The sequence below is a fragment of the Ambystoma mexicanum genome, chromosome 7p (genome assembly GCF_040938575.1).
Source record: "Ambystoma mexicanum isolate Mex_15411 chromosome 7p, UKY_AmexF1_1, whole genome shotgun sequence".
Lineage (NCBI taxonomy): Eukaryota > Metazoa > Chordata > Amphibia > Caudata > Ambystomatidae > Ambystoma > Ambystoma mexicanum.
The window spans coordinates 119,963,672-119,991,301 of record NC_090939.1 but is presented as its reverse complement, the minus strand read 5'-3'; the positions used below and the strand labels follow the sequence as shown (position 1 = coordinate 119,991,301).

Genomic DNA, 27,630 nt, shown 5'->3' with positions numbered 1-27,630 from the left:
ATTGTGGAATTGTATCTGAGTGTGTGCATCAAAGATGTGCCTGTCATTGCGCAATGCCCTCTCCGCACCGACGTGGGTGCTGGGAGTCTGTCATAGGTGTGTGTGTTGGGGGCATGTTGCAACACTAATTTATGCAAGGGGGCTGGACAGTTCATCGTGTGTGCTGCCGCATAGTCTCGCTAACCCCTCAAAATGTGCAGTTCATCTTCGTGGACAAGTTGATATGTGCATTTGTGAAAATAATGCCAATGAAAAAAGTGCATCCTCTGTACTTTTCTCATTTATGTCCATTGTTATGTCCCTATTATATCACTTCCTTATCCACCAGTAATGCTGAATTAAAGGATGCTGATCCTGTATCCATGAATTCAGCATTACCAAAGAACATTAATATAGCTGAGTCGAACCATCAAATACTTGTATGTATGTGACTGGCTCACATTGTGGTTTGTAGGTTTCGAAACAATTGGACCGCCAGCACCATGTGTCTCGAATCTTTTGAGTCAAGTTGAGCCCATTGCTTAGATAGACTTTAACCTTTTTCAAACCGAATTGCCCATCAATGCCATGTGGTTTGGTGTACTGAGGAAGCAGGTGCACATGTGTAGGAGTTCACCTGCGCTTGTTTGTTCGTGCACTTCAGTCCCACAGTTTTTTTTTTTTTTCTGGGTGTGAGTGCGAGAGGGGGAGACTGGCTTTTACAGTGTATTTGACATTTTTACAGACCGGCACACTCTGAGTTTGCCAGTAGGGGCAGTGAACTATGGGACCCCATGAAATGGGAACTTACCATCATTGCCAGCACTCATAATATCCCGGTAATATATCGGGCGCCAGTAACGGTAAGGTGGGTTTGCTGGTAACCTGCCGGTATTACAGGCAGGTTACTAGCAAACCCGTAATGACCACCCTGTGTGTGTGCGCGTGAGTTAGTCTGTCTTTGTGTATGTATGCACATGGGTGCGGCTATGCTTGTGTGTGCATATGAGAGGCCAGCAAAATAATGTTGTCCATGATGCAAATAATATAAACAAAGTGTATAGTACGACATCTGACCTATGAGGTAATACAATTATGTGCCCTATCCCATAAAAAGTAGATCATTCTGTTTACTAACAAAATAGAAAGAGGACTGCACATCAGCCCGAAGTTGATATTGGGAAACAACACCATTGTCTACTTAAAAGGTGAATGAGGAGTGAGCATTTAAGCCATGCTTGTGTTTTCTTCATGGTATGTGGAAGACCTATTCCTCAATGCACATAGAAGAGTGTCTTCCAGCCCTCTTTCTTTATAAGCTGGCCTCAACTTCCTATCCAGTCTGCCCCAGCCACCCAGGCTCATCCAGATAGAGATCACCCAAGAAAGGCAGCCAGAGCCACAGGGTGTTCCTTTCCAGAGGTTTTATTGTATACTAATGGTCCTACTCTACGGTGGTGGCATGGTGGCGTGCCCTTCACCCAGCGGTGCCTGCCGGCGGGGGGCCTTTCTCGAGCACATCCTCTTCCACTTCCAGGGCTTTTACTTTTTCCGAGAAAACATCTGTGAAATCCTGGCTGAAACTGAACAGACATAATTTAGAAAATGCATGTATATATCAATTCCAAAGCCTATACTCTATCATTGGCAATACATGGCTGGCACCGTGACGTCATGAATACAAACATCTATAGAAATACTGCTGCTGTTAGTCTTCTGTCTATTGTTCTTCTTCCTCGTGGGGGTGTGGCGCCGTGTGCGGTAGTATATTTGAGATATTACCTCTGACATGCTGGTGACCTAATCTGTGACATTCCTTTGACACCACCTCTCACAATGCCCCTGACAGTGCACGTGGCAGCACATAAGACATCCCCTTTGACGTCAAAAATGATATTCCAAGTGACGTTACCAGCAAAATTCCATGTGGCACAGCACATGTCGCTCTCAGTCACGTTACTTGAGACACCCAATGAGACATCAACTGTAACATTCTCTGAGACATCACCTATGACAACTCCTGTGACACCAGCTGTTACATAACATGTAGCATTGCCTTTAATTTCTCAAGTGACCTCACATGTGGCATCAGATCAAGTATTGTTTTCCCTTTGACATCTGTTGTGGTATCAGATATAACATTACCAGCGATATCACCTGTGAAATCATCAGTAACACCCTCATCAATGTCATTACTAGTAATATCCTCCACGACATTGCCTGTGACGGCTAATAGACATTTCCTGGGAATCTCTAAAGGTCATGGGGGAATAGCCCAGGGGCAATGGGTTTGTCAGCGCAACACAGGTTTGAATCCTGAACCCACGCTTAGAAACCACTCGCTGGTATTAAGTGTGCAATAAAAGAGCAATTATAATTATAATTATGCCCTTCGACATCACATATGAAATTCCTAGTGAGATTCTCTATAACTCGTGACATGCAATTATTTATTTATTTTTCGTTTTATTTTTGTGGTCACTTGTTAGGAGCTTATACCATTAGCAACACTGGGCAACTGGATGGTGACAAGGGAAGGTAGACATTGAATTGCAACAAGATAAGAAATTAAATTAAAAGTACACACAAATCAGACAAATAATGGGGCGTGGAGACTAACCTACTTTGCCTTGTGAGTGTTCAGAATGTGCAAGCGCAGCAGGGTAAGGGATAGGTGCTGTGGCGCTCATGGAGAAATGCTAGGGGCAAAGTGCTTAAGAAGGGAAAGGGTAAGTGCAACCTGCAGTGGGCAGGTTGAGCCTAAGCAAGAACAGTAAATAGACCGCAGCTGGGAAGAGAGATGTGGGGGGTCAGGGCCCAAGGATACATAATGGTCCTGCACATCAGTCACACTACTGTCTGATTAGCAATCTATGACATGGCCTTCCCTGTGAAATCACCTTTATAATATTGAATGATATTCCCTTCCACATGAGCTGTCATTCCCAGCGACTTGGCCTATTATCTGTGGCATATCTTACAACCTCCTCTTTGTCATTGATATGAGGAAAGAACCTCTCAGCCTAAGGTATTACTTGTGACATCCCCTCTGACATCATCTTTGCATCTGCAGTGGCGTCACCTGTGACCTCACCTTACCTGCTATTTCAGAACACCACCCCCACTGCCCCCCACCACTCCCCACCCCCCTTTCATGTACAACACAGCCGGTCAAGTGGCACAGCGAATAGAGCTCTCGCTTTGACATCTGTGCAGAGCCTGCTAACACAGGTTCGAATCCCGGCAGGGCCAAACTCAACCTTTCATCCTTCTGAGGTCGATAAATGAGCACCACACACTGTGGGTAATAATAAGCAGCGCTCAGATACCCGAGGGTTCGTAGCGCTATATGAAAAATGCCAAAACACCTTAAACATTGGAGACATTGGAGACATGGAAAACCAGGGAATGCCTCATGTTCTGCATCGAATCCCACATCCCTTCCTGCAGCTGGAAATGGACTTGCTTGTTTCTATGGAAACTAGCCTGCTCCATCGTGCTCCATCCTGCTGCACCTGACATGTTGTAGCAGTGGTTGCATGCTCTTTAGTCAAAATGAATTCCAAAGGCATTACCCCAAGCCCCCTTGCCCTTCACTACTACCCTCCACCATACCCCTTACCCCTTAATCACTACATATACCAAATTCAAAGCAATGCCTTTAAAGTAAATCACTTTGAAGTATGTAATGATGTGCGTTTAAAGAAATGGATACCGTAGCAGCAGGTACCCCGTTACCTCAATGCACCACCCTGGTGTGTGATAGAACACGCCAACCTTCCTGATATAGGGTATTATTACAGATAGTTTGCACTGGCGCAAGTGCACTTAGCATTAGAGTAAAAATTCCCCTACTGCAAAAAAAAAAAAAGAAAAAAAATCTTCAATTGCCCTCGTCCCCCTCCATTGTCCAGGCCCAAAAATGCATTGAAAGCATATGTTTACCCTACTTCCAATTGCACTACCTCTGGTGCAACATTACTGTAATAGCACCCATGGGGTTCACATATTTCTGTGCAAACCCCACCAACTCAAAGTGATATTCAAGCAGCTAAGGATACGACGGTCCTCTACTTTTAGAATCTCCCCGGACATCAGGTGAAGAAAACATTGTTTTGTTGCTGCCCCCTTACGGGGATCTGAACCCTGGCCCTGTTGGATCTGCTCTAATGGATCATCCCGTTGAGCTTCCTTGGAGCCTCTGGCTTTCTCTTGCTTATTTCAGTATCCAGGATGGGATATAAAGCCTATCCCCATCCCCTCCAGGGCCCGCCTCCCAGTGATAACCCTATCCTCTGCATTCAAGCAAGTGATTAACATGAAATAGCGGTGCCTGCGGAGGTTGTGTAGGCAATGGGTGGGTCGAGGGGTGTCTTTTGTCTTTGGCATGCCCCTTAAGAGGTGTGAATTGTGGGTGATTAGAAAGGGAAGGTAGGTTTGGAGCTACTTGCAGAAACAGACTGGCATATGGGACGATTTCATGTTTGGCCCACCGAAGTGCAGGCCAAACCTGATATCATTGGCCATCATCTTTGGTCAATGTTGGCCAGCTTTGACTAATGTCACTAAACACATTTTCATTAAAATGCGCAATTTGCAACAGATTGTACCAACAACCCTCCTTGGTACCACTCAAAAAATCTGTCACAAAAGGAACAAATTACCATTTGCTACTGTGGGCCAATTATTCATTATAATTATAATTATAATTGGTGCCAGAGTCAATTGCATGCCCAGTCTGAACCTGGTTGCATGCTGTGGGCGACAATGACTTAAATGCATTTCCTTTCACTGTTTCTTTTAGTCTTTGTAGTACAACTGTAAAACACAGTGGCAGGGTGGGGAGGGTGGAGGGGGAGGCAGGACCCATGTATGGGATTTGTATTGCTGGGATTGAGGAGGGGTGGGGGCATATGAAGCAGGGCGAGGGGGAGGCGGGCCAGCTGGGAACATACTTCCACTACTTTTTGTGTATGCTTCGACACCTGCAGCAGACAGAACATCTAGAGGCAGAACTTGGGGTCGGGTTATCTTTGCAACCTTTGCTAGCACTCCCTGAGAGCAGGGAGTGGAGGCCTTCTCTAGGAACATTCAGACATTCGCCTCTAGTTAGGTCATAAATAACAGGCTTACTATAGCCGAGCTGGAGGAAAGGGAGGGAGGGAGGGAAGGAAGGAAGGAAGGAAGGAAGGAAGGAAGGAAGGAAGGAAGGAAGGAAGGAAGGAAGGAAGGAAGGAAGGAAGGAAGGAAGGAAGGAAGGAAGGAAGGAAGGAAGGAAGGAAGGAAGGAAGGAAGGAAGGAAGGAAGGAAGGAAGGAAGGAAGGAAGGAAGGAAGGAAGGAAGGAAGGAAGGAAGGAAGGAAGGAAGGAAGGAAGGAAGGAAGGAAGGAAGGAAGGAAGGAAGGAAGGAAGGATTGATTGCGGTACCATTATTAGCTCCATCCCCATTCCCATTGAGCCCTATGGGGGCTTGAATGGGAATGGGGAATGGTTCCCAGAATGGGGACTTTCCGGATCCTCCAAGGTTGGAATGACCCAGTAAGTCCCTATTTATGGAACCCGGACCCGGAATGCGGTAAGGGGGTAGCCATGTTGCTAATAGCACCATGGCTACCTCCTACCTCGTAATGAGGCCCATGAGTGTTATTATCAATATTTCTTGGGCATACTTCAGTGTGATTTTTTTTTTTTTTTTTAAATCAGATCATTCAAATTACTTCCATTACCAATTCTGGAGCGCAGACCCATAGAACCGGGGTGCTATCCATGCGGGAGTCCTTTAGATAGCATTTCTGATCCTATGTGATGTTAGAGTGTCCTTGATCCACAAGCAAAGTAAATTGTGATTTTCTCATCAGGTGCAGGGAAATAAGAGGAGGGTGGGAAATAGTGTGTAGGCCAAACACTAGTATCTGCAAATCATGCAGGGACCAGTTACCAGGAAATTCACTAGTTCTAGTGGAAGCCTGCTGGCCTGCACTTTAAAGTAAGCAAAATGGGGAAGAAGTGTTGAGTGGGTGGAGGGAGGACTTGGAGGATTTCATTTAAATTGGAGTGAGGGAAATAGTGATATGCTGTCCACATCTGTGTGTACTGTATTTACATTACAGTTAGACCTCTCCAGAGAACCTCTAAAACTAATCCCTGAGCACCAATCTGCTTCTCATACCGGTTCAAGAGCCTCTAACTGGATGAACAAAGAGGTAACAACATTGTACACCCATCTTTATACTCTCTTTTTGGATTTAGTATCCAGTGAAGGAGGTGTGGTGGCCTCTCAGCCAATGAGGAGGCTCAAAACAGAGTTTTTACCACAAGGTAAAGACACCACTACAAGCGTCCCCAGATCGGGAGGCCATCATCTTCCCTCGCCAGGAATCAGGAAGTGAGCTCCCTGTGTCCCCTTCCCCTTCTCCACACACACCCCACTTTTCCACATATCCAATACCTGCCCCCTAGACCCCACTTACCTTGTGCTGCCTTGGGACCCTGTGATAAAGCAGCACCGATACATGACATGTAACAAACATAGTGTGAGAAAACACACACCAAATGCAGTGATTTTGCAAAACAGATTAGCAAGATAAGAGCAGGTGAGCTGAGTGAAATTTATTTAAAAAAGTTAAGCACAGTCTGAATAAAATAAAAAAGTTATATGCTGAAATACAAGAAATTAAACTACATAGGGTTTTTGTGATCTTTAACCATATATGCCAAATTTTTGGAGAAAAGACCACAGGTGTTTGAGAGACATTCTCATATTTCAAGCCTCTCTGAGCTCTTTTGAATCCTAAAAGCAAGGTTTGCAGCCCTGGCATTTGTTCTTTGTAAAGATCATTATTGGATCTCTACTGGGCAGTGAAGAGCGAAATATCTTCCAATGATCTCTACTTGGCTGTGAAGAGTGAAATGTCATCCAGTGATCTCTACTTGGCTGTGAAGAGAGAAATGTCTTCCAGTGATCTCTACTGGGCAGTGAAGAGAGAAATGTCTTCCAGTGATCTCTACTTGGCTGTGATGAGAGAAATGTCTTCCAGTGATCTCTACTGGGCAGTGAAGAGAGAAATGTCTTCCAGTGATCTCTACTTGGCTGTGATGAGAGAAATGTCTTCCAGTGATCTCTTCTGGGCAGTGAAGAGAGAAATGTCTTCCAGTGATCTCTACTTGGCTGTGATGAGAGAAATGTCTTCCAGTGATCTCTACTTGGCTGTGAAGAGAGAAATGTACTTGGCTGTGGGCAAGAAGGATCATTACTTTCTAAAGTAGGATGTCACCCACTGCTCTCAATTTGCCTCTTGGGAATGAGATGTTATCTCACTTTTTTCAGTTGGACTGGGAGCAGTTCAGTAGCATCCTCTGGTTAGCATATGCTGCTTGAGCTGGAATTCAAAACTCTCAATAGACATCGGGAAAGTGAGATGTCATCCAGTGCTTTTTACTGGGCGGGGACACTAATGTGACATCGGCTGCTGTCTTCAAAGCTGGAGCGCAAGAGGACTTCCATAGCATGGGTGGCATCAACAATTCTCTACGAGGCTTGGGGAGTAGGATCACTTCAACTACTCTATCTGACATGTATTCACCATCTAGTCAGACATACTTAAGTCGGCTTGTGGTATGAGCTGCAGATCAGGCCTTGTTGCTAAATGCACAGTGCAATGCAAACACTTGTATATTTGGTACAAAGCATGCTTCGAGATTTGCTTTTTGCAAAGTCAAAGTACACAACATTAGAGGGTCTTTTCACTATCTTGGGTGGGACACCACTAACCTTGAATTTATTACATGGTGCACACTTAATGTAAACAATTCCCTATGACTATATGACTATAGTGAAGGCTTTCTGTGATGAGCACCAAATGTACTAATATTAAAAAACAAAGAGATAAGAAGACACTGCAAAGAACTACAAAACAGAGCCTTTTCTGTAGTTTACATGGAATCGATGTTGTCCGCAGAAACTTTTTTTGGAATGATAACTAGTGCCGAATGATGCTGTCCTTGGCTAATATTTACACAAGAAAGGTGATGTCAACTGAACACTTTTGTTCAAACTATTCCTAGTGCTGAATGACGATTGTGACCTTGCTATTTGCTTGCAAAACAAAAAGATGTGTTTTACTGATATTTTTGTTTAGAAAGAGGGCCTCATTCCGACCCAGGCGGTAAGTTACCGCCTGGGTCGTACCTTTACCACCATGGCGTAAACTACGTTTACACCATGGTGGTTGGCGGACTTACCGCCCCATTCCGAGGTTGGCGGGGCGGTAAGTCCCCAATCCCCATTTACCCTTCCCCATTCCCATTTTTGCCCCATAGGGCATAATGGGAGTGGGGAAGGCGTTAATTACGCCACCGTAAATTACGGTGGCGTAATTAACAACAAGGTCCCTTAGCGCCATGGATTTTAACACCTGCTAAAAGCAGGTGTTAAAACCTCCATGGCGCTAAGGGACCTCGGAATCAGGCGGTAAGGGTCGGCGCTGTTTACGCTGCCATAAACCCCTTACCGCCTGGGTCGGAATGAGGCCCAGAGTTTCGGTTCTGGACGAACTTTGATGATTGGAGGCATGGAATAGGAACAGCCTGAAAAAGTATAGAGTAAGCTGTTCGGGGCGGCAGAGCTAGCAGGATGACCACGAAGCGGACACAGATGGCTAGAAGAGAGCGAGAGAGCTGAGAGGCTTCCCAGTTAAGAGGGGCTAACTCCCTCTCTTTTCTTTTACTGGATTGTAAAGCCATAACTCTGGATTCTGGCTATTCTGAAGCATTTTGAGTCAGTAAAGGACTCTTACTATTGACCTTTGAGCAGAACTGGGATTCTATTTGAGTTTCTTGGGGAACAATTCTGTTCTTACCTCCAAGGGAAGACAGCTCAGCACCTGAAGAGCAGACACCTTATTCTGGATTGGCTATGTGCAGGCACCATTGATCTCAATGGACATATAACTCTTTTTGATACTTTTTTTATGTGCTGATAAATGAGTAGCAGCCACCCACTGCTGGGGGGTAGGGGAGGTTGTCTGCTCTCATTGCAGATGCACAGGGACAGGCATATGTTTTTCTCTACCCCTACTCCTACCACAGCCCCTTCTGGGGGATGTTGGGCACTCCCATGTGGGTGGAGGAAAGGCTCTGGTGGTAGGGGTGATAGGAATCATGTAATTTCCAAAATTGGGGAGTCGGATAACATCCTCAACTCTCTATAATGTTAGTGCAAAACAATGGCAACGGCAACACTCAATAAGTTAGCTTTGACGGTAGCATCGTGGGACATCATTTTGAGCAGTGAGGCATTGGAAGCAGGGCAGAGGCGGAGTGCTGCAGGCCAACGCTGACACTGACGCACAGGTGGCAGGGGATATTTCTCGCAAGGGTCTGGCCATACGCCTTCTCCCTTGTTCAAACATTTTGCAAAGTCTTTCACAAGGGTCCTACAAAAGTGGAGACTGAAGTACTTAATTTCCTTGCCATGCCTACACATGTCAGCACTTATTCAATCGATTGTCAGAGGAGCCACAAACAGCCGATCGTAGCAGCTGAAACAGATGAGAAGGAAGAAGCAGTTCTTGCTCGTATGGGTGGGATGTCGGAAGCGGTGGACTCGTTCAGCGTGGCTTGACCTCCCGGTGTCTCCTCGTCATCAGCACAAAAACTGCAACGCCTAATTTGGTAGCATGCACTAAAGGGTTTGGCTCCTTCATGTGGTTGAAGCGAGCAAAAAGGTTTCTATCAAATATCTCGCCAGCACAGCATCACTGGTGAAGTTGGTGACTTTGGCAAAAGCGCAAGAGATCAGTGGCTATGGTGGCTATGGCAAAGAAACCGTGTTCTGGTAATATGACGCCAAGTGAGGAGCATGATGCAGAGCTACTAGACCAAGATCTACAGCGAACAGGAACTGGAGGTGCGTCAGCTCCATCAAGTGGTGGGGGAGGTGTGTGAATCTTCATTTGACACAGGGGAAGCTTTTGTACCAACAGGCTCCCATTTTACCCACTCCCCTGACCCCTTTTAACATCGCTTTTACAGTAACTGCTAGTACAGCATCTTACATTGACGGAATGAAAGGCTCGGACAGTACTGGTGGGGAGGCTATATCTGTGCCCAATGATTTAATGCTGCACTGTACTCATGAAGGATTCAAGTGTGGGGGTTACACAAAAATAGAAAGTTTACTGGATTTGACTTTACACACTGGTCTAAGGGTTAATAACCTCAAATACGTCTACTTAGAAAAGGGCGTAGTGACATCCAAACAGTCTAAAGTGTGCCAAACACCTGTAAGAGAAAGAATGGCACCACTTTCTGCTCCTGCTACATTAAGAGGAGGGCATTTAAAAACTGGTGCATTCGCGTTTTCTACTTCCTATGATCAACAGAAAGGTGATATATTGAAATTTCATGCGTCCACAAATTTGACGAATTGCCCTCCACAAAGGTTTGACAAAACTCTAAAGTTTCCAAAAGTTGGCAGCCTATGGGCTTGGGATCTGATGAGGCATTTTCGAACCATAGTTTTTTTTAATCACAATCTACCTACAAAAATGAACATGGGTACATTGTTCACATTAGACTCTGAACCTCCCGATATATAGCACGCCGGAGAGGGTGCAGATGCAGAACTACTGGAGAACATGAAGTTTCTTGAAAATACTCCATCTGCTCATTGGGTTTCACCATTGTTAGAAAGATCTGAAGCCACTGGTAGCGGTGGGCCGACTATGGTTATCTTAAGCAGCTGTTTGACCACATGTGTGGATGTCTTGAGGGGCAAATCATCCAATAATGAGTGTCTTTCTGCTCAACTTGTCAATACAGCCCATAAGTGTAATGGCAAAAGGCTGGTCACAGTTACAACTAACTATGAAAACTCTTTAGAGGAACCTGGGATTTGTTCAGCTAAAACTACCAGCATATCTGAACCTAATTTTATCCAACCCCAGGTGATCAACTCTGTACATACGACTGTCTTTTGCAATGACAACGACAGACCTAATATACTCAATATTCAAACAACATCTTCAAAACCCTCAAGATGTGAGGGAAAATAGGGGCCACTAAGGCTGAAATTAACAGATGATGAAGGTTCCACGTCTTCGTCATCATGTGGCTGTGGAAGGTTCCACGCCTTTGTCATCATGTGACTGTGGAAAGTTCCACGTCTTCGTCATCATGTGGCTGTGGAAGGTTCCACGTCTTCGTCATCATGTGGCTGTGGAAGGTTCCACGTCTTCGTCATCATGTGGCTGTGGAAGGTTCACGTCTTCGTCATCATGTGACTGTGGAAGGTTCCACGTCTTCATCATCATGTGGCTTGCCAGTTTCATCTAAAGGCAGAAGATCCTATCATACTACTTCATCACTTAGACCAAATAACGTGTCTGGGGCTTACCCTACGACACCAGGTATGAACACCAATACCTTGGCAGCCGTAGCTGTTATTTCGTGCCCCTTTACAAAACTGTACAAGGGCATAAACGATCAGCTCAAAACCAAATAACGCTGTTAGTGATGTTGGACAATAAGATGCTTTTAGTGGAGGGTTTTGTTACTGAAATCCAGGGTAACATGGAAAAAAATACTGATCAAATTACACATTTATTTCCCAGTATCCTGAGATCCCAATAGTCAGGAGGGAAATGAAAGAAGATCACAAAGGTCGCTATTGACATCAGATGAACAGAGCACAGTGGAACCATTGAGGTCTATGACACAAAGTATCCACACTTCAAACAACATGGTGGGAATTGATATAATCCCCCCCCCCCCACACATTGAAGTTGACAAGAGGTCTGATTAACCTGTCCAATCAGAATCTGGGGCTTCTGTTGAATTGACACGAAAACAGGGTGATACGATGACCACAGAGAATCCAGGGAGGCAGGAGGAGGACAATTGGAGTGATTCTGCTCAAGTCGCATCGTGTGGTTCAACAAGGGCCGGAAACCCCATTAAAGAATACCCAATCTTTTCCAGAAAAAAAAGGAGCAAACTCATGAACAGTCTAAACAACCAAATGAATTGAAAAATCAGATGGTAACTAAAAGATTTCCATCAAACGATTCACATAAATTTTTATGTCATCTGGTTCTTTCAGAGAGTCTCAAAGAATAAAATAAAATCTATTAGGTAATTACAGGAGGAAGTCAACCAAGATCTATACAACAGACTAGATGAAGATCATCAGTGTTTGGCTTCTCAGCGTAATGATTCATGTGATGTTCTGTTGAATATTTCTAACTATTCAATTACAGACGTTGAAGACTGTCAGGAGGTGACCCAACATAGTTCCCTACATGGCAATAATTTCATTTCATTTCCCAAAAAACACGTACAAATTTAGCATTAATGCCTGGCTTTAATAATGACCAGCAGAGGTTAAGTAAGTGTGTGGCTCCCCAATGCAGTGATGCAAGCTGTTTGGAGACGGTTTCAGATCAAAGGTGGCAGCACTTACGTAGAGATGTAGATTTACACCTGCCGGACCAAGATGAGATTGAGGAAAATCCAAGGTGGGTGACAAGACACGCTCCCACCTTACTTGTCCAAACCTTAGAAGAAAAATGCCATGCTTTGAACTTGAAATACGCAAATACCAGCTCCAATTGTCCAGTATTCGGAGGCTGTTACCGACTCGTAAAGAGAACAAGTTCAGCTATAGAGGGACAATAGCCAAAGAAAATGCATATTGTTTGAGCACATTTTACATCTTGATGATGGTTTAACAATGAACTGAGCAAATGTGCTGAGTCTACTACATCATTTCCCAAGGCTTTGTTTAATAACAACGAATGCCCTGGCAACGACTGCATTTTTAGAAGAGGATTAACTTGACAAGGTCGCTCTCCACCTTACCTCTACTCTTATAAAGCAAACTATGTTAGGTTATGTCATGTTATTTGGCATTCATATAGTGCTCCATATATCATTGGTATAACCTCAAATCGCTGGTAGGATGAATGCCCCCGGGGACCGTAGTCCAGGCCAGTTGAGAGAGTAAGGTGTCATAGGGCACTTGGGTGCACCAGTTATGTGTGCCGCTTATGCAATAGCCTGATGGTAGCTTCATCCTAGCATTAGGTGTGGTGGTAATGATATCAGTTGAATGTGAGCAGTCTGGAGGGTCGACACCCACACTGTGTTCTGGCTGCGTTAGGCCTGTGTAGGACGCTTATGCGTGCAGATAGTGTGGTTTGTCATGGAATGTAGCTGCGTTTTAATTGAATGATGAGGTGTTCATGGATTGATGTTCATGTGTTAGCAGTTAGGCCGAAATTGATCGAGGGGTGTAGCTGCACTCTAATTGTGTGTTGGTGTAGAATAGAGAGTAAGCAAAGTCATATGGGAGGTGAGTGTTTTTCTAGATGTGAATCAAGCTAATGCGAACCATATAAGTGTGCGGGTCAGGCAGAATAAATGACAGTACTATCTCAGCAGGAATTTTCACGATGTGAATCAAGCTAACAAGAAGAAGTTCTAAGTGAGCGGGACAGGCAAATAAGAGCTATTTCAGTGGGCACTTACTAGATTTGTATGAAGCTAACAATCAAGCTAACAAGAACAATTTGTACGTTTGCGGGACAGGCAAGCAAATCATAGTATAATCGCAGTGGGCAATTTCCAGAAGAGAATTATTGTAGCAAGACCTGTAGTGATTCAAGTCAATCCGAACAACTCCCTAAGCTGCAACGCAGACTAATAATTACAGTGCTAGAATAATTTGCAATGGGGCAGGGATTCCAGGGTAGCGTGATTGCTCTACTCCCACCCCAGCCACACCTACCTTTGTTGTAGCTACTGGTTGATGGCTGGCCACTGGCTTCTCCTGCTGACAGGCACTAGCTGGAGTCACCTCTGTTGGAGCTGCCCTTTGCCTCTGGGCCCTTAGCCGAAGGGGCTGCCTGGGCAGAGTGCTGCCCTGGGAAGCCCAGTTCAGACCATCTATTGATCCAATATTTTGAAATAGGCACCCCTTCTTCTACCCATGGGCTTTGATTTGGTAGAGGTCCCATCGTAGTCTGTAGCCCTAAGCAATGGGTCACAGGGGAAACTCAGATCCCCTTAAGGGAAAGTCATTTGAATATGAGGGAGGAGGCTGCCGTATCCGTGAGTCAGCACCCAAACAAACATCATCAGGGGAGAAAGGCTCATTTGGATCTGCCACATCCTCCAAGAAACCTGTTTACCATCACAATTGGAGGCAATAATGAGTGAAGTAGGAAGGTGGTAACGCAACAGGACAAGATTTGTCCAGGAACTGGCTAGCAGAAGCGCTGGTCCTGAGGAAAAAAGAGACTAACTAGACCAGCTGAAGCCAGGAAATGACCCAGTCCTGGGATGTTGGAACACAAGAGGCTTATTTAGACTATGAGACTTTTGAAATCAAATTTCTTCAAGAAACATGGCTTAGAAAAGTTCCCGTAATGGACGGGTTTACTATTCACTTGAACAGAGCCTTAAAAGGGCCTAAAGGCAAACTGACATCTGTTCTATTGACAGCCATAAAGGACGCCAGAGTCTTGGAAGTAACATCGACATACTATCCTAACGCCTACATTCAAGTTGTGCTGTTTCATGTTAGCTGCAGTAGACCGGATAAGCAGGATTGGTTGATTTTATTCAATCTGTATTGGAATCCAGTGGGAATTGAGGTTTCAAATTTCTCCTCCCCAATTATGGGTTTAATTGACAGCTCCTTTGAATTGCTGCCTGACCCCATAAACATAATGTGTGGTGATTTAAATATGCACTGTTTTGATTATAACAATGATTTAATAGGAGATGTCAACGCATCTTCCACCCAAGCATAAAAGAATGGGCATGCCTTTCGGGAAGAGTCTTCAACTCGTAAATGGGCAAACTAAGGGTGATCCCACCGAGTGTAACATGGAAAAGGGGTCCAAAAAGTAAAATTCTGGATTCTTTTTTTGTAACTCGTAGCATCCTTCCCTGGATATCAACACTGGAGGTGATTCCTATGGTACGTAGTCACCAAAACATTCTGTAATTGATCTGTTAGGCTTTGGGGGTTATGACTCCTGAGGGTTACCCCACGGTGGTTGGCATCTCTGCTGGAAGAAACAGGTTGATTATGAATCGATCTAGAATAACACTGTTGACAGAGAGATTTGCAAACCACGTGGAAACTACACCAAGTGGTCAAGCAGCTATTGCCTTAGACTATACTAGGATTTGATGGACTTTGTTGAACTTCAGAAATAGGTTATAAAAAATGTGTTTTCCCATTTGCACTCATATGAAGAGGTACTGGTGAAGGTAAAAAAGATAATTGAAATCGGAATTAAGCCCGGGACTCGTTGATTCTTAAACGAAGGCTTAAACAGCAGTATAGAAACTGGGCCAGACTACGGAAGTGTGAAATGTTGCAACAAGATGCAGAATGTATGCTGCAAATAATTTCAGGGACAAGAACAGGTGAAATTTAGCAGTTAATAAATTAATTATTCACACCCGAGCTTTCACTGTTAATAAACATGGTATCAGAGTCCCACTGGGTGGAGCACTCCACACTTTTATTTTCCACGGAGAGTGATGATTTTGTTATATACGACTATACATCCTCTAGAGAATAGGCATTTCAAACTGATAAAGAGGACACAATAGATTTGATAATGAGGGCTGGCAGTTTGTGGGCCCCTGGGCCTGATGGGTTGACTAATGTCATGTTAAAAACAGATCCCGAATTATGGGCAACATTCCTTCGGAAACTGTTTACTCATGTAAAAAAAAGTTTAAAAGGTTCCGCCCTGCTGGAAAACTTCTGTAGTGTTCCCTATCTTCAAGAAAAGAGATAGGTTGAACCCTAAACACTACGGGCTTATCGCCCTTCTTCATGTGGCAGGTAACATTTTTGCAACCCTGATTCTGAAGGCCCTCTCAAAGTGGGTCACAGAGAGTAATTATAACCATTTGTAGTTGGGATTCGTTGAAGAAGTGGGTACAACACTAGGCCTCATTACGAGTCACCCGGTATGGAAATAATGGTGGCGTTAAACCTGCTGCCACCGTTGTTTCCATACCGGGAGATTCAGTGTTCTGCAGGCGGAGGTGTCATTCCCGCCAGGTCTGACCTGGTGGGTTTAACACCGCCCGCCTGCAGGCAGACGTGGAAACACCGGCACCATCACGAGATGGTGCCAATGTTTCTATGGCCCCATTCCGATTGAGTCCTTTGGGACTCAATGGGACCGGACTAGTAATGAGTCTAACTGAATGTGTTCTTGATCAACATTGTAAAGACTTGTACCTAGCTTTTATAGATTTGGCCCAAGCCTTTGACATCGTGGACCGAAACCGGCTTTGGGCCACATTATGGAACTGGGTGAGTCCAAGAGTTCTTTTGGAGACTATTAAGGAGTTGCACTCTGGTACCTCACAAAAAATAAGATTGGGCACAAGGGGTTAGCTCTCTCGTCCCATTAATACAGGCAGAGGTTTCAAACAGGACTACCCACTTGCACCGGCCTTTTGTAATTTATGCATTTCTGATTTAAATGAAACCTTGAATTGGGTGAGGAGTTTTCCACCTAGTATCAATGATAAATCCCTAGACAGATTGTTATATGTGGACGACTTAGTCCCGACTGCCCAAACACCAATTGGGTTGCAGTGAAAACTGAGCACCCTACACGACAAAGTCGGCCAAAATGGATTGAAGATAAATGCCACCGAGTCTAGGATTCTAATTTTACCGTTTGCAAAAGGGAAAACAAAGAGTTGACTCCTCTGTGTAGCTGGGGATGTGCCCAAATATTAGTCTGAAAGACAGTCCAAGGGAAGCCTTTTTGTGAGTAAAAGCAAAACGTTTGGCAGCACGAGGACGGGTGATGTTGAACAAATGTGGTGGTTTCTCGCGTCCCCCTGTTATCTCCTTCTATTGAATGAAAGTGATTTCCATATTAACCTACAGTGCAGAGTTTTTATTTGCACTCCCAGCAAGACTATGGTTGGTCCAACTATGGAGGCAAGATTGGATAGAGACGCACAATCAGAGACCGTTATACAAATTCTATGCTCAATCCTACCCAGAAGGCAGGCAATACAACAGTCTCCCTAAGTACCTGTCTACATTTCCGAATAGACACACTTACGTGGACAGTACATGCAAATTCGCCGAAACCTTTATCCTACTAAAGAAGTACCGGTTGCATGAAATTGAACCGGTGAAAACGATGTGACACGTAGACTTTGTAAACACAAGAATGTTTAAGAATCTCCTCAACATCTTTTAGTGTTCTGCACTGCATTAACAGAAATAAGGTCTAGATTTTTGGCAACATTGTTTGATGAATGTAGTTCTGTGACCTCCGGAAGAGGGGTGCTTCATTGTTATGTGCGGGGAATGTACGTCTTTAATCTTGGCCTTGATTAATTTTTTTCAAGAAGTGTTCACATTACTAGAGTAATTTTCAGAAATTGTGGACATGATGAGAGGAATAGCGGAAACGGTTATGGATCTATTTTGTGTACATATAAATTGTATTGGGTTTAAGGTTGTAATAATGGTGAAAGTTTGGAGTTAAGCCAACAACCAAATAAATCAATTTAAAAAAAAAAAAACAATAAAGCTGCAAGGAATAGGATGCCATCACAACTCTCTACAAGCATCTGCTACTCTCTACAAGGCGGTGGCAGAGGGGACGGTGGCATCAAATATTATCTACAATGCTGCAAAGAGGGGGGAAGGATGAAATGTCCTACTCTTCACAATATTGGGGGTTAGGATGGCATCCACTACTTTACAACAGGTTGGAGGTCAGGGGAGGATGACATCCACTACTCTCTAAAGGATGGGGAGGGGGGTGATGGCATCCACTACTCCATACAAGGATGGAGGAAGGATGGCAGCCATCACTTTCTACAAGACTGGAGGTGTAGGATGACCGTCACCATTTTCTACAAGCCATGGGTAGTATAATGACATCCACAACTATATTGTGTGTGTGGATAGTGTGATGCCAATAGCATTAGCAGCGGCATAGTATAAATAAACTTTATAGACCCATCCCAAGGGTCATACCAATGACCATGAGCCCCAAAGACTGAGTTAACGGCCCATGTCGAGCAAGTGAATTAAATGAGGTTTACAGGCCTGTGAAATACACAAGGGTAGTTAACTGGGCTGTACAATAATACAGCACAGTTAACCACCCTCGCCCAATCATGACGAAGAAAAACAAGCTATAAGAGCATAAATGGTGGATCCAACAAAAGCCTTTATCTGTCTAGGTAATAGGCTGGTTAGCGTTCTCTACTTTCTGGGGCCACACTTCACTCCACTTTTGATATTTACATTACAATAACTATGCAAAGGCCTGTTCATAGCATATACATTCATCTGGCCCCATGTGGAAATGGGCTGCGGGTATGTTTACACGGGCATTAATTAAAAAATATGACCCTCGCGGCGGGGGCATTACCGACTCAGGTAATGCCCCGGGGCCTCCTTAACGATAATGCCCCTGCCGCGAGGGTCATATTGCTTTTAGTACCCCGACCCTCATTATGTGCGTGTCCTGGGCACTAAAAGCATTTTTTTCTGTCCCTAAAAAGCAGCAGCGTTTCGGGACAGGAATTTTTTTTTTAAAACGACCAAGAAAATGGCCGCCGGGAAAGGGAAAACGGGAGTCCGTTTTCCCTTTCCATGGTGGCCATCGGGAGCAGACGCGCTGGGAACACAAGTGTTCCCAGCGCGTCTGCTGCCGAAAAAAAAAAAAAGAAGCAGAGGTAAGTAGGGTTGGGAGGGCGGGAGGCAGGGGAAGGTTGAAAAAAAAAAAAGCGTACCTGCGTCCCTGCTAGGGGATGATGCAAGCCTCCAGACGTGTGTCTCCACACTGCTGGAGCCTGCGATCGTTCCCTAGCGGGGACGCAGCAGCAAACAGGTAAGTGGGGCGGGGAGGGCAGGGAGGAGCAGGGCAGGGAGGAGGGAGGGAGTGAGGGAGGGTAGAAAAAAAGAAAAACCTTACCAAAGTCCCTGGCGGGGGTGAAGGCAGCCTCTCAGCCGTGGGGAGGCTCGGAGCGGGGATGGCCCTGCTTCGAGCCTCCTCATTGGCTGAGGGGCTGCCACGCCCCCCGCCGGGGACAAAGGCCGTGGAATCCCGACAGAGGGATTCCCGGCCTGGTAATGACTCGGCGAGGGCCAATCAGAATGGCTCTTGCATTCTGATTGCGCCCTCGTCGGGTACTAATTAAGCATATTAACTGAGCGGGGGGAGGGGAGGCATTACCAGGTCAGGAAATGCCCTGGGCCAGTTAAAAGCCCAAGTGAAGGCTTTAAAGATAGCCTGGGGCATTACCTGCCCTGGAAATGCACCACTTGTGAGGGTAATATTGCTATTAGTACACCGGCTCACTGTACCTTGGTACTAATAGTGTTGTTTTGTTTTTTTAAGTTGAGAAGTGACATGTTCACTGCTTCCAAATAAAAATATATATATATACAAAAACAGATGACTGCCATGGATCTGGTAGAAGGGAACTACTCATAGTCCCTTCTCCCTTTCCATGGCAACTATTCATGTGTCGGGGATGCACAAGGAACACTACTGTTCATTCTTGGTGCCAACCAGGGACAGCAGCACAAGGTAAGTGGGGCAAGAATGGGGGGTGAAATATGTTGAAAAGGGGGGTAGAGGGATGGGGACACAGAGATGCAGGGGAGCACTTGCCTGATTATCTGGGGGGCAAGATGGCCGCCTCCAGCTCTGAGGTGGTAAATGGCTTGCTCTGAAACTCCTCATTGTTATAATATATCGAGGAACACCTCGAGACCATGCAAATGGCAGCGGTATTCGCTGCAGATCCCAATAGCACAACTTAGCATAGTGTTCTTCACAAAGATTCCTGGCATGGCAGCTCACAACACTAGCTGTCATTTCACCAAGGTAGTCGGATAATCGCCCCTCTATTTAAAAGCAATGAACACTCTGTCAAAGTGGAACTTCAAAATGTAGGCTAACTCGAATGGACAACTGTGCAGGGCTTTGTTCACCAACTAGCCCGATGTTGCAAAACTACAGTAGTGTCTGTTCAGAGCTGCTGTTTATTCCTGTTTCTTTGATCCTTGCATTCAACAGCAGTCGGCCTGTGTGAATCAAACGCGTGTGACCGTGCCTCGAAACCACACGGAAACTCTCTGAATCTCCCAGAGAATTTTAGCAACGGTAGAGAAGAGGTTCCAAGCCCTGCATCCCGGAAAGCTCCTGGGATTTAGAAGAGGGATTGATAGACACTAACTTTCATAACAGAACCAGCGTGAAGGGCAGATGAGAGAGGGGAAGGCCCTAAGGCTGGAGGCGAGCTGAGTAAAAGTGAAAGATAAATAACACATTGAACTCTGTGCCTAGCGCAGAGACACGTGTGTGTGTGTGTGTGCATATATGTATGTATGTATTCGTTAGGGAGTTAATAAATGATTTGCATTCTCCAACATGCACCCACCCCCTCCACCACAAGCAGGACTGAATTGTCACTTGCCATGTGTTTCCTAGCACTCTTGAAACGGATCCATGTACTAATGGCACCGTGAAAAAGTCGTCAGGTTCTGGCGACTTTTTCCTGGCTACCAACATTCTTTCCGCAAATATTCTAGGAGGGGTATAATTATATGTTGTTACCTCCAGTCCTAGAATATTTGGGGAAAGTGTTTGATAGCCTGAAGAGTGCATCATTAATACATTGGGCCTCATTAGGACCCAGGCGGCAAGGGGTTTACGGCGGCGTAAACAGCGCCGACCCTTACCGCCTGATTCCGAGGTCCCTTAGCGCCATGGAGGATTTAACACCTGCTTTTAGCAGGTGTTAAAATCCATGGCGCTAAGGGACCATGGAGTTAATTACGCCACCGTAATTTACGGTGGCGTAATTAACGCCTTCCCCACTCCCATTATGCCCTATGGGGCAAAAATGGGAATGGGCAAGGGAAAATGGGGATTGGGGACTTACCGCCCCGCCAACCTCGGAATGGGGCGCTAAGTCCGCCAACCACCATGGCGTAAACGTAGTTTACGCCATGGTGGTAAAGGTACGACCCAGGCGGTAACTTACCGCCTGGGTCGTAATGAGGCCCATTGTTTTTAAAAGTCGCAAACCTGATGACGTTTTTCATGGGGACCTTATTACCTGATACCCTTGAAACCGCTCTCTAGCGGAATTGAAAGAAATGATCGACTATAAAATGACGAATGGGAGAAATGACCACATTTTTTTACAGAAAAAAAGTTGTGATATTTTTTTTTTAAAATATAGGTGTGGAGTGGGGTAAGGGTAATGGTTAAGGTAAGGGGAAGAAGGGGGCATCCCCCCACACCGCTCCTCTGCATTAAGTTAAAACAATGCCAGTCATTTCTCGCATTTGTTTGTTTCTCGGTAATCTCTCTCTAGCATATGTCAATATATAAGCAGACCAGCACCTTCAGCAGAAATGTCACACAAGCACAATCGCTGAATCTGGTAAAGTTATTCAGTAGGTTGTATTTGTTCATTCTTTTTCAATGTGTGACAATGCCACCTACACACACATAAGATATTGGTGTAATGTGTGCGGCTGATAGTCTGTTCTCTTTATAAATAAACAATGCCATACTATACCAAACAGAGCCTAGTATTGTAGAAGTGAAAGGCAGAAAGGGCAAGGAGAACACACGGGCCTCATTTGCAGCTTGCCTGAAGTTGCATATGGGCTATAGCCTTATTTGAGCATTATAGCACACTGATACCTGTGTCCCAACTCTTCTGGGCGCATTTTCTCTGTGTAGTGTATGGCTCCATCTGAACACTGAGGTGTTGGTGCTAATGACAGTTGAGGAAGGGAGGTAAAAGTGGCGGACACAGAAAGTAGGAGGCATCCCAATATCGACCCAGGGCAACTACGGGTGGGGATTACGCTAGGAAGTGACAATGCAAGGAACCCAGATCGAGGGAGGTACACGGACAGATCTGTCCCAACGAAGCAGTTGAATGTTATCTCTTCCCATTTTAAGGAATCCTGATTCATCATTTCACTTTTGGAAAACAAGTGAGACCCACCACATATTGTCATGAGAAAACCAAGCCAAGAGCAGGTGAACAGCGATTTTCTGTTGACCTGAGAAATCCATTTGACACATGCCAAGACCCAGGCTTATTGTTTCTGCGTGAACACTCTGCAATAGCACAGCAGAGTCAGTATGCCATAGTGGCAGGGCTTTAAGAGGGCCAGGGCTAGCTAGAGCTCAACCCTGGCCGTCTCCAAATATTGGCCCTCATTACGACCCTGGCGTTGGACCATGGTGCTAACAGCACCATGGTCCATGCTGATAACTTACCGACTCCGCCATGGCGGAATGGGGAATTACCGCCCCATTCCGAGGTTGGCTGGGCGGTAATTCCCCATGCCGCCATGGCCCTTCCCCATTCCCATTTTTGCCCCATAGGGCTCAATGGAAATGGGGAAGGAGCTAAGTACGGTGCCGCAAATTGCGGCACCGTACTTAGCACCAAGGTCCCTTTGCGGGTTGGTTTTTAACGCCTGCAAAAAGCAGGCGTTAAAGTCTCCAACCCGCAAAGGGACCTCGTAATCAGGCGCTAAGGGATTACCAGTACGGGTACCCTTACCGGTACCGGTAATCCCTTAGCGCCAGGCTCGTAATGAGGCCCATTGTCCTTGAGCTAGGGTTCAGCAAGGGCTCGCCGAACTGACCTCCCTTACCAAATTTATTTTAAAAATATGTGTGGCAATACTACTCTTTGCCAGCAGATGGCCCCTCCCGTAATGTTCAAAATCACACTAGCAGTTAAAGAAATTGGAAATTAGGTACTTTTTAAATAGGAAATAAAATTTTAAAAGAATACATTGTTTGATTTTTGACACACATCGCATTAAAGTATTGTGCCTTTAATAGGTATGTATGATTAATGGATTTATTTCAGAAGAACTGTGGGACTGCATGGTGTGCTGACCCCTTTTGATTTGATGTTGTTTCAAATTTGAATATATTTATTTTGGTCAATATTTTTACACCCATTATCCATATTCACGTACATCTGGTAAACCCGATGTTTTGCCCTTTCATTGCACATATGTAAACTCGATTGGCTCTGCTAGTTCACTCCTTTAATTACACAAGCCTCTCCTCTTTTAAAGCTTTATTAGCTACTTGTGGTTTGAGGCTGTGTGACATCCTTTTTAGGCCCCACTCCCAAATATTGCATCGCGACGCATTAGAGCCCCCCTCAATTTCTTATCCCACTTAAAGCACTGCATAGTGGATAGTCTCCATTGGAAGGTGTTTTGGCCCTCTCTCTTCTCCCGCAGAAAGAATTGGTATAAAGTCTTCTCTATCTCCCAGATGCGAACATCGCTTCACAGTACCCACCCTGTCCTTTGGGTATGCAGGGTTCATCGTCTTCCTCTTTGTAAGACTTAAACATTAACCCTGTTATGACTGCGAGCAGTGTCTGCACAGTTCTGATGACAGGGTACAAATTGCTTTCCCGGAGTTTCCGCCAGGAAGAATTTCACGGGATAAAACTGGGAGTCTTAGCGCCTATCAAACACCTGCCAGCGCCGGCGATGCTCAGCCTTCTACCGCCAAATGGCTGTTGCAAGCGTTGGATCCCGGCAGCCAGTGGCAGCGCTCGCTGATGGACTGCTTATCACTCTGCAGAGAAGCAAGTCGCAACAGGGCCTTTGCTGTGAGACGCGCGGGGACGGCTCGTCGAGCCCCGCCACCACCGCCCCTCAGCAACAATGAAGCAAGGCGTAATGGGCCCAGACTCCCAGGCTGCAGAGTGCAGGCGCCACTTTGTGATCTCACGAGACTTGAGTGCAACATGTGGCGACCATTAATTAAAAGGAAGAAAGAAGGTGTCTTGCATGGGCCCTGGTGGCAACAGTTCTTACAGGGTTCACACTAAGGTAATGGCGCTCTTGCACAACTGCCATGACGATCAGAAACATCATTTAATGTGTTTCTTTTCTGTTTTCACTTGTTTGATTCGTAGCTTCGGGGAGCAGAGGGCCTCTGCATGCTGTGTTTTCTTGGGCATGGTTCCTTAGCTCACCATGGCACAGAGGAAGGCTTCAAGGTCTGGCCGTAGATAGGCCTTGTGCCCTGAAGCACAAGACTAGGGTTTTGGTAACCATGACATACATGAGAAAGAGGTGAGGGGGGTTTTTGCTCACCTTTCAGGGGGATTTTGTAAATTTGACAAATTGGGATTTCTGATATACAACCCGGCCTAGGGATGTAAGAAGAAGCGCGTTGCCTCCTTTGTGTTTCTGGGCCTCGCGTTAACATGCCCAGGCTCACCACGCAGCATGCGCATTTCAGACATACCCCTCTGGTGCAGCGAACACTCCCTCTCCAGCTATCTCTCCTCTTGGCGCTGTCCCCCATAGAATACAGTTGAGTCCCGTGATACACTTGGCCCATGTGTACACATAGCTCCTCCACCTTTTCCTTCCATGCCTTCCTGAGCATCTCATCTATCCCGCGTCCTCATCCCAATTATCTACCCGACTTTGCTCATCCCTACTACTACTGAATGTTCTACCATACTCCTCCTTTGACTCCCTGACAGGCAAAGCACTTTGACGCCATGAACAGTGGTAGGAGACACTATACAAATGCAAGATAACATACCACATGTGTTCTATAGGAGCATTACAACCTGCACCAGAGAGCTCTGTGGTGTGGTGGACCACTGCTCAATGTAGTGTTCCTTAGCAGAATGGGAGGGACTCTAATGAGGGAGAAGGTCGCCTATCAGATGTTAAGGGCTCTAATACTTTTAGAGTTTGTGTAAGGTGCCTTCCTCACAAAATGAGCTTGGGACGCAGCTTTCTACAGGTGGTTAGAGCCACCTCCATTACAAGCTTGCTGATTGGTTACAGATCTGGAAAGAGTGAGAATGTAGCAATACTACCTGATTCAGCGGGACGGATCGGGTGGTAACGGCCTGGGTGCAAGTTACCAAGGTCCAAGGTACACTGATGGGCCCTGGTGCCTTCGCCACCAGATGCAGCCCGCCAGGATCAGGTATTATTGCTATTAGCAGCCTGGGTTGCCAATCCGGTAACCTGGGGCGCTGACAGCCATGCGTCTTTATGATCAAACCTTGTTTAATCCACAGGTTCATCGCTGATATTGTGCTGGGCCCTAGGAGCCCGGTAGGTGGTTTGGCTGTGCCTGGACACGGACAAACACCATTCTTGGTTCACAGTGGCCACTGAGTATGCCCGCTAACTATGCCAAAAGCGATCTGCGGTTGTGGCATGGGGACTGGAGTATAGCTGCCTCTGGGTTTGTTTTAGACTCCTGGTGCATGGCTAGGCCCCACACCCAATGTACAGTGGGCATAAATGCAGGTCTTGCACAGTGGGCACTTTGCAGTGCAATGTGTGTGGTAGAAGCCATGCCCCGGCTCCAGCGGGCACTGTGGATATATCACTGCATAACATTACAAACGAAACACGTTGAAAGCAGCTTTGTTAAAGACATTTATGGTAAACCTTATGTAATAAAATCATAGATAGTTAATGAAATCGCTGAGTTTAAAGGACTTGGTGCAAATGAAGCCTCAAATACATTTCTTGTTTACAGTCGATTGCTGCTCCCCTAAAGGAAAGGACCTACTCCGGTATTGGCATTAGCAATTCACCTGCATGAAATAAATTGCTGTTGCCTTTGTTATGTGGGAGGGGGGCGGAGTCAGAACTCTACATGGAAAGAAAAAGGTTAATTCATCAATCTTTTTTCCGAAACATACATGTCAGGTGACCTTTTAGTTCCGCCTCTGGGGGGGTGGCGGCGGGGCGTGGGCCCATATGGGAAAATTGAAAGCATTTGATAACTCTCGAAAGAATATGTTCACTGAACCGGTCGAAAAAAAGAAAGAAAATAAAATACACGCAAACCTGCACACAAGCGGGCACGCACACACATACATACAAAAACATATAGTCACGCGCAAGTACCCACATACGCAAGCGTGCACACACACACAAACACATAACCTTATACCTGAGCAAAATGATTTGGCCAAATTCATGTTTTCATGTTTTCGAGGTTTGGTGAAGGTAGAGTGAGAGTGTTAATAACCAGCCTTGTGTCCAACAGGACACCACCCTGACTGCATGCAGTTAATGTGAGAAAGGACTTCTTCATTTCCAGCTTGAGTATAAGTTCCTTGGACTAGAGCAGGGGTGTGAGGGGCAATGGCATGCATCTGTGTGTAGTCCAGATGGTCACGTGAATTCAATCGATCCACTTTTAATAGTTGCTTTTATTGTCCAAAGCAAGCAAAGGCGCTTGCTTTATCAGGAGAATGAAATACTGAGCAGGGACCTCGTGACCTGTAGTTTACTCGAGTAGAGTGGAACCCATTGCATAAAATGTCTACATGCATGTTTGCAGCAGGCACATTAACCCACCGGCTATCTTCCCACGCGATATACTGAGCATTTTTGGGACACATCCAAACCATAATTGTTTCTAAATGCTGTCATGATTGTCCAATGCCAGACTCTTCATTTTTACCAAGTTAAATAGAATGTAAACCTGAGTGGTCACCACCAGGCCAGGTGCCCACATGTGACCTGCATACCACACACACACACACACACACACACACATACACAATGTCACTGCAGAGTTTGTTGTTTCATGTATATTTCACTTTTGCACCCAACAGCCACTTCACCTTCACCGATTAAATTGTGTCCTGTTTTGAAAGAAACATTTCTATGGATAATTGCTACACATGCTACAAATCCCAAGCTTTTCCTTGGGATTCAGGGCATCTTCCATAGTTTTTCTAAAATGATCAGGGAAGTGCAGACTGATTCTAAATGCTTCAGGGTTTTATATACCGTATTGACTCCCTAGATCTGGTGGGCCTGAAACCTGACGGTGCTTGGCTCTTGGTTCCTACCTTTTCATGCTAAATACTGACAGGGCATCATACCCTCTGTAGTACAGACACAATTGCTGAGAATGCATGTTTTGGGTTACACTTCTGTCGTTTCCATGGTCTCTTGGCAAGGCCCTCACTTTTCTGAATGGGTCGCTGTCGAGTCAGGTCAAACCGATGCTTCCGCTGGGTCAAGTCAACAAGTGGCACAGTGTCTTTCAGCACGTTGAGTCAGGTCGAGACGAGGCCCTGTTGGATCGATGTGATGCTGGAAGTACAGAGAGTCGGATGCTTCCTCAAGGCTGTTCTGGTGGTCGAGTCGATGGTCCAATGATCTTCCCTGGTGTGAGATGCAATAGAGGAGGCTCTAAGAAGGAAGTAAGCAGCTGAAGGTTTGAAGAGTGCCAACAGCAGCACCGTGGGTCCTGTTTTGGCTCATAGGGAGTCAAGTTGGGTCAAAGCAGCTCGAAGACCGCTCGAAGCAGTGAAACAGGATTCCAGCTGCTCTTGGACTACCAGTTTGCTGTGATTTCCAAACTAGGGGCTCCTGGACAAGTGAGTCATTCTTGCTCTTGCTTGGCACTCACAGTCCAGGGAGCTTGGCTGGTACTTGCAGACGCCCCTTCATCTCCAGTGAAGAGACTGGTTTGAGTACAGCTGGCAGAGTGGCAGGCTTGGTCCACAGCAGTTCTCCCACACTATTCCCAGGGGATGGTTAGCAGGGTCAGACTGGGAC

The 27,630-nt window shown here is 45.6% G+C and overlaps 1 protein-coding gene across 4 annotated transcripts in view; it reads right to left on the bottom strand.

Moving 5' to 3' along the window:
- The window catches only part of GAP43 (growth associated protein 43), a 283,328-nt gene that overhangs the window by 43,876 nt on the left and 211,822 nt on the right, over window positions 1-27,630 (bottom strand). The window contains exon 4 of one of the 4 annotated variants that reach the window (XM_069635909.1): window positions 1,389-1,562. The exons of the other annotated variants lie outside the window; for them this stretch is intronic. Within the exon in view, the coding sequence (XP_069492010.1) occupies window positions 1,522-1,562 (41 nt within the window). The 3' untranslated portion in view covers window positions 1,389-1,521. Of the gene's footprint in view, window positions 1-1,388; window positions 1,563-27,630 lie in introns of those variants that run through there. 4 annotated transcript variants of the gene reach the window in all.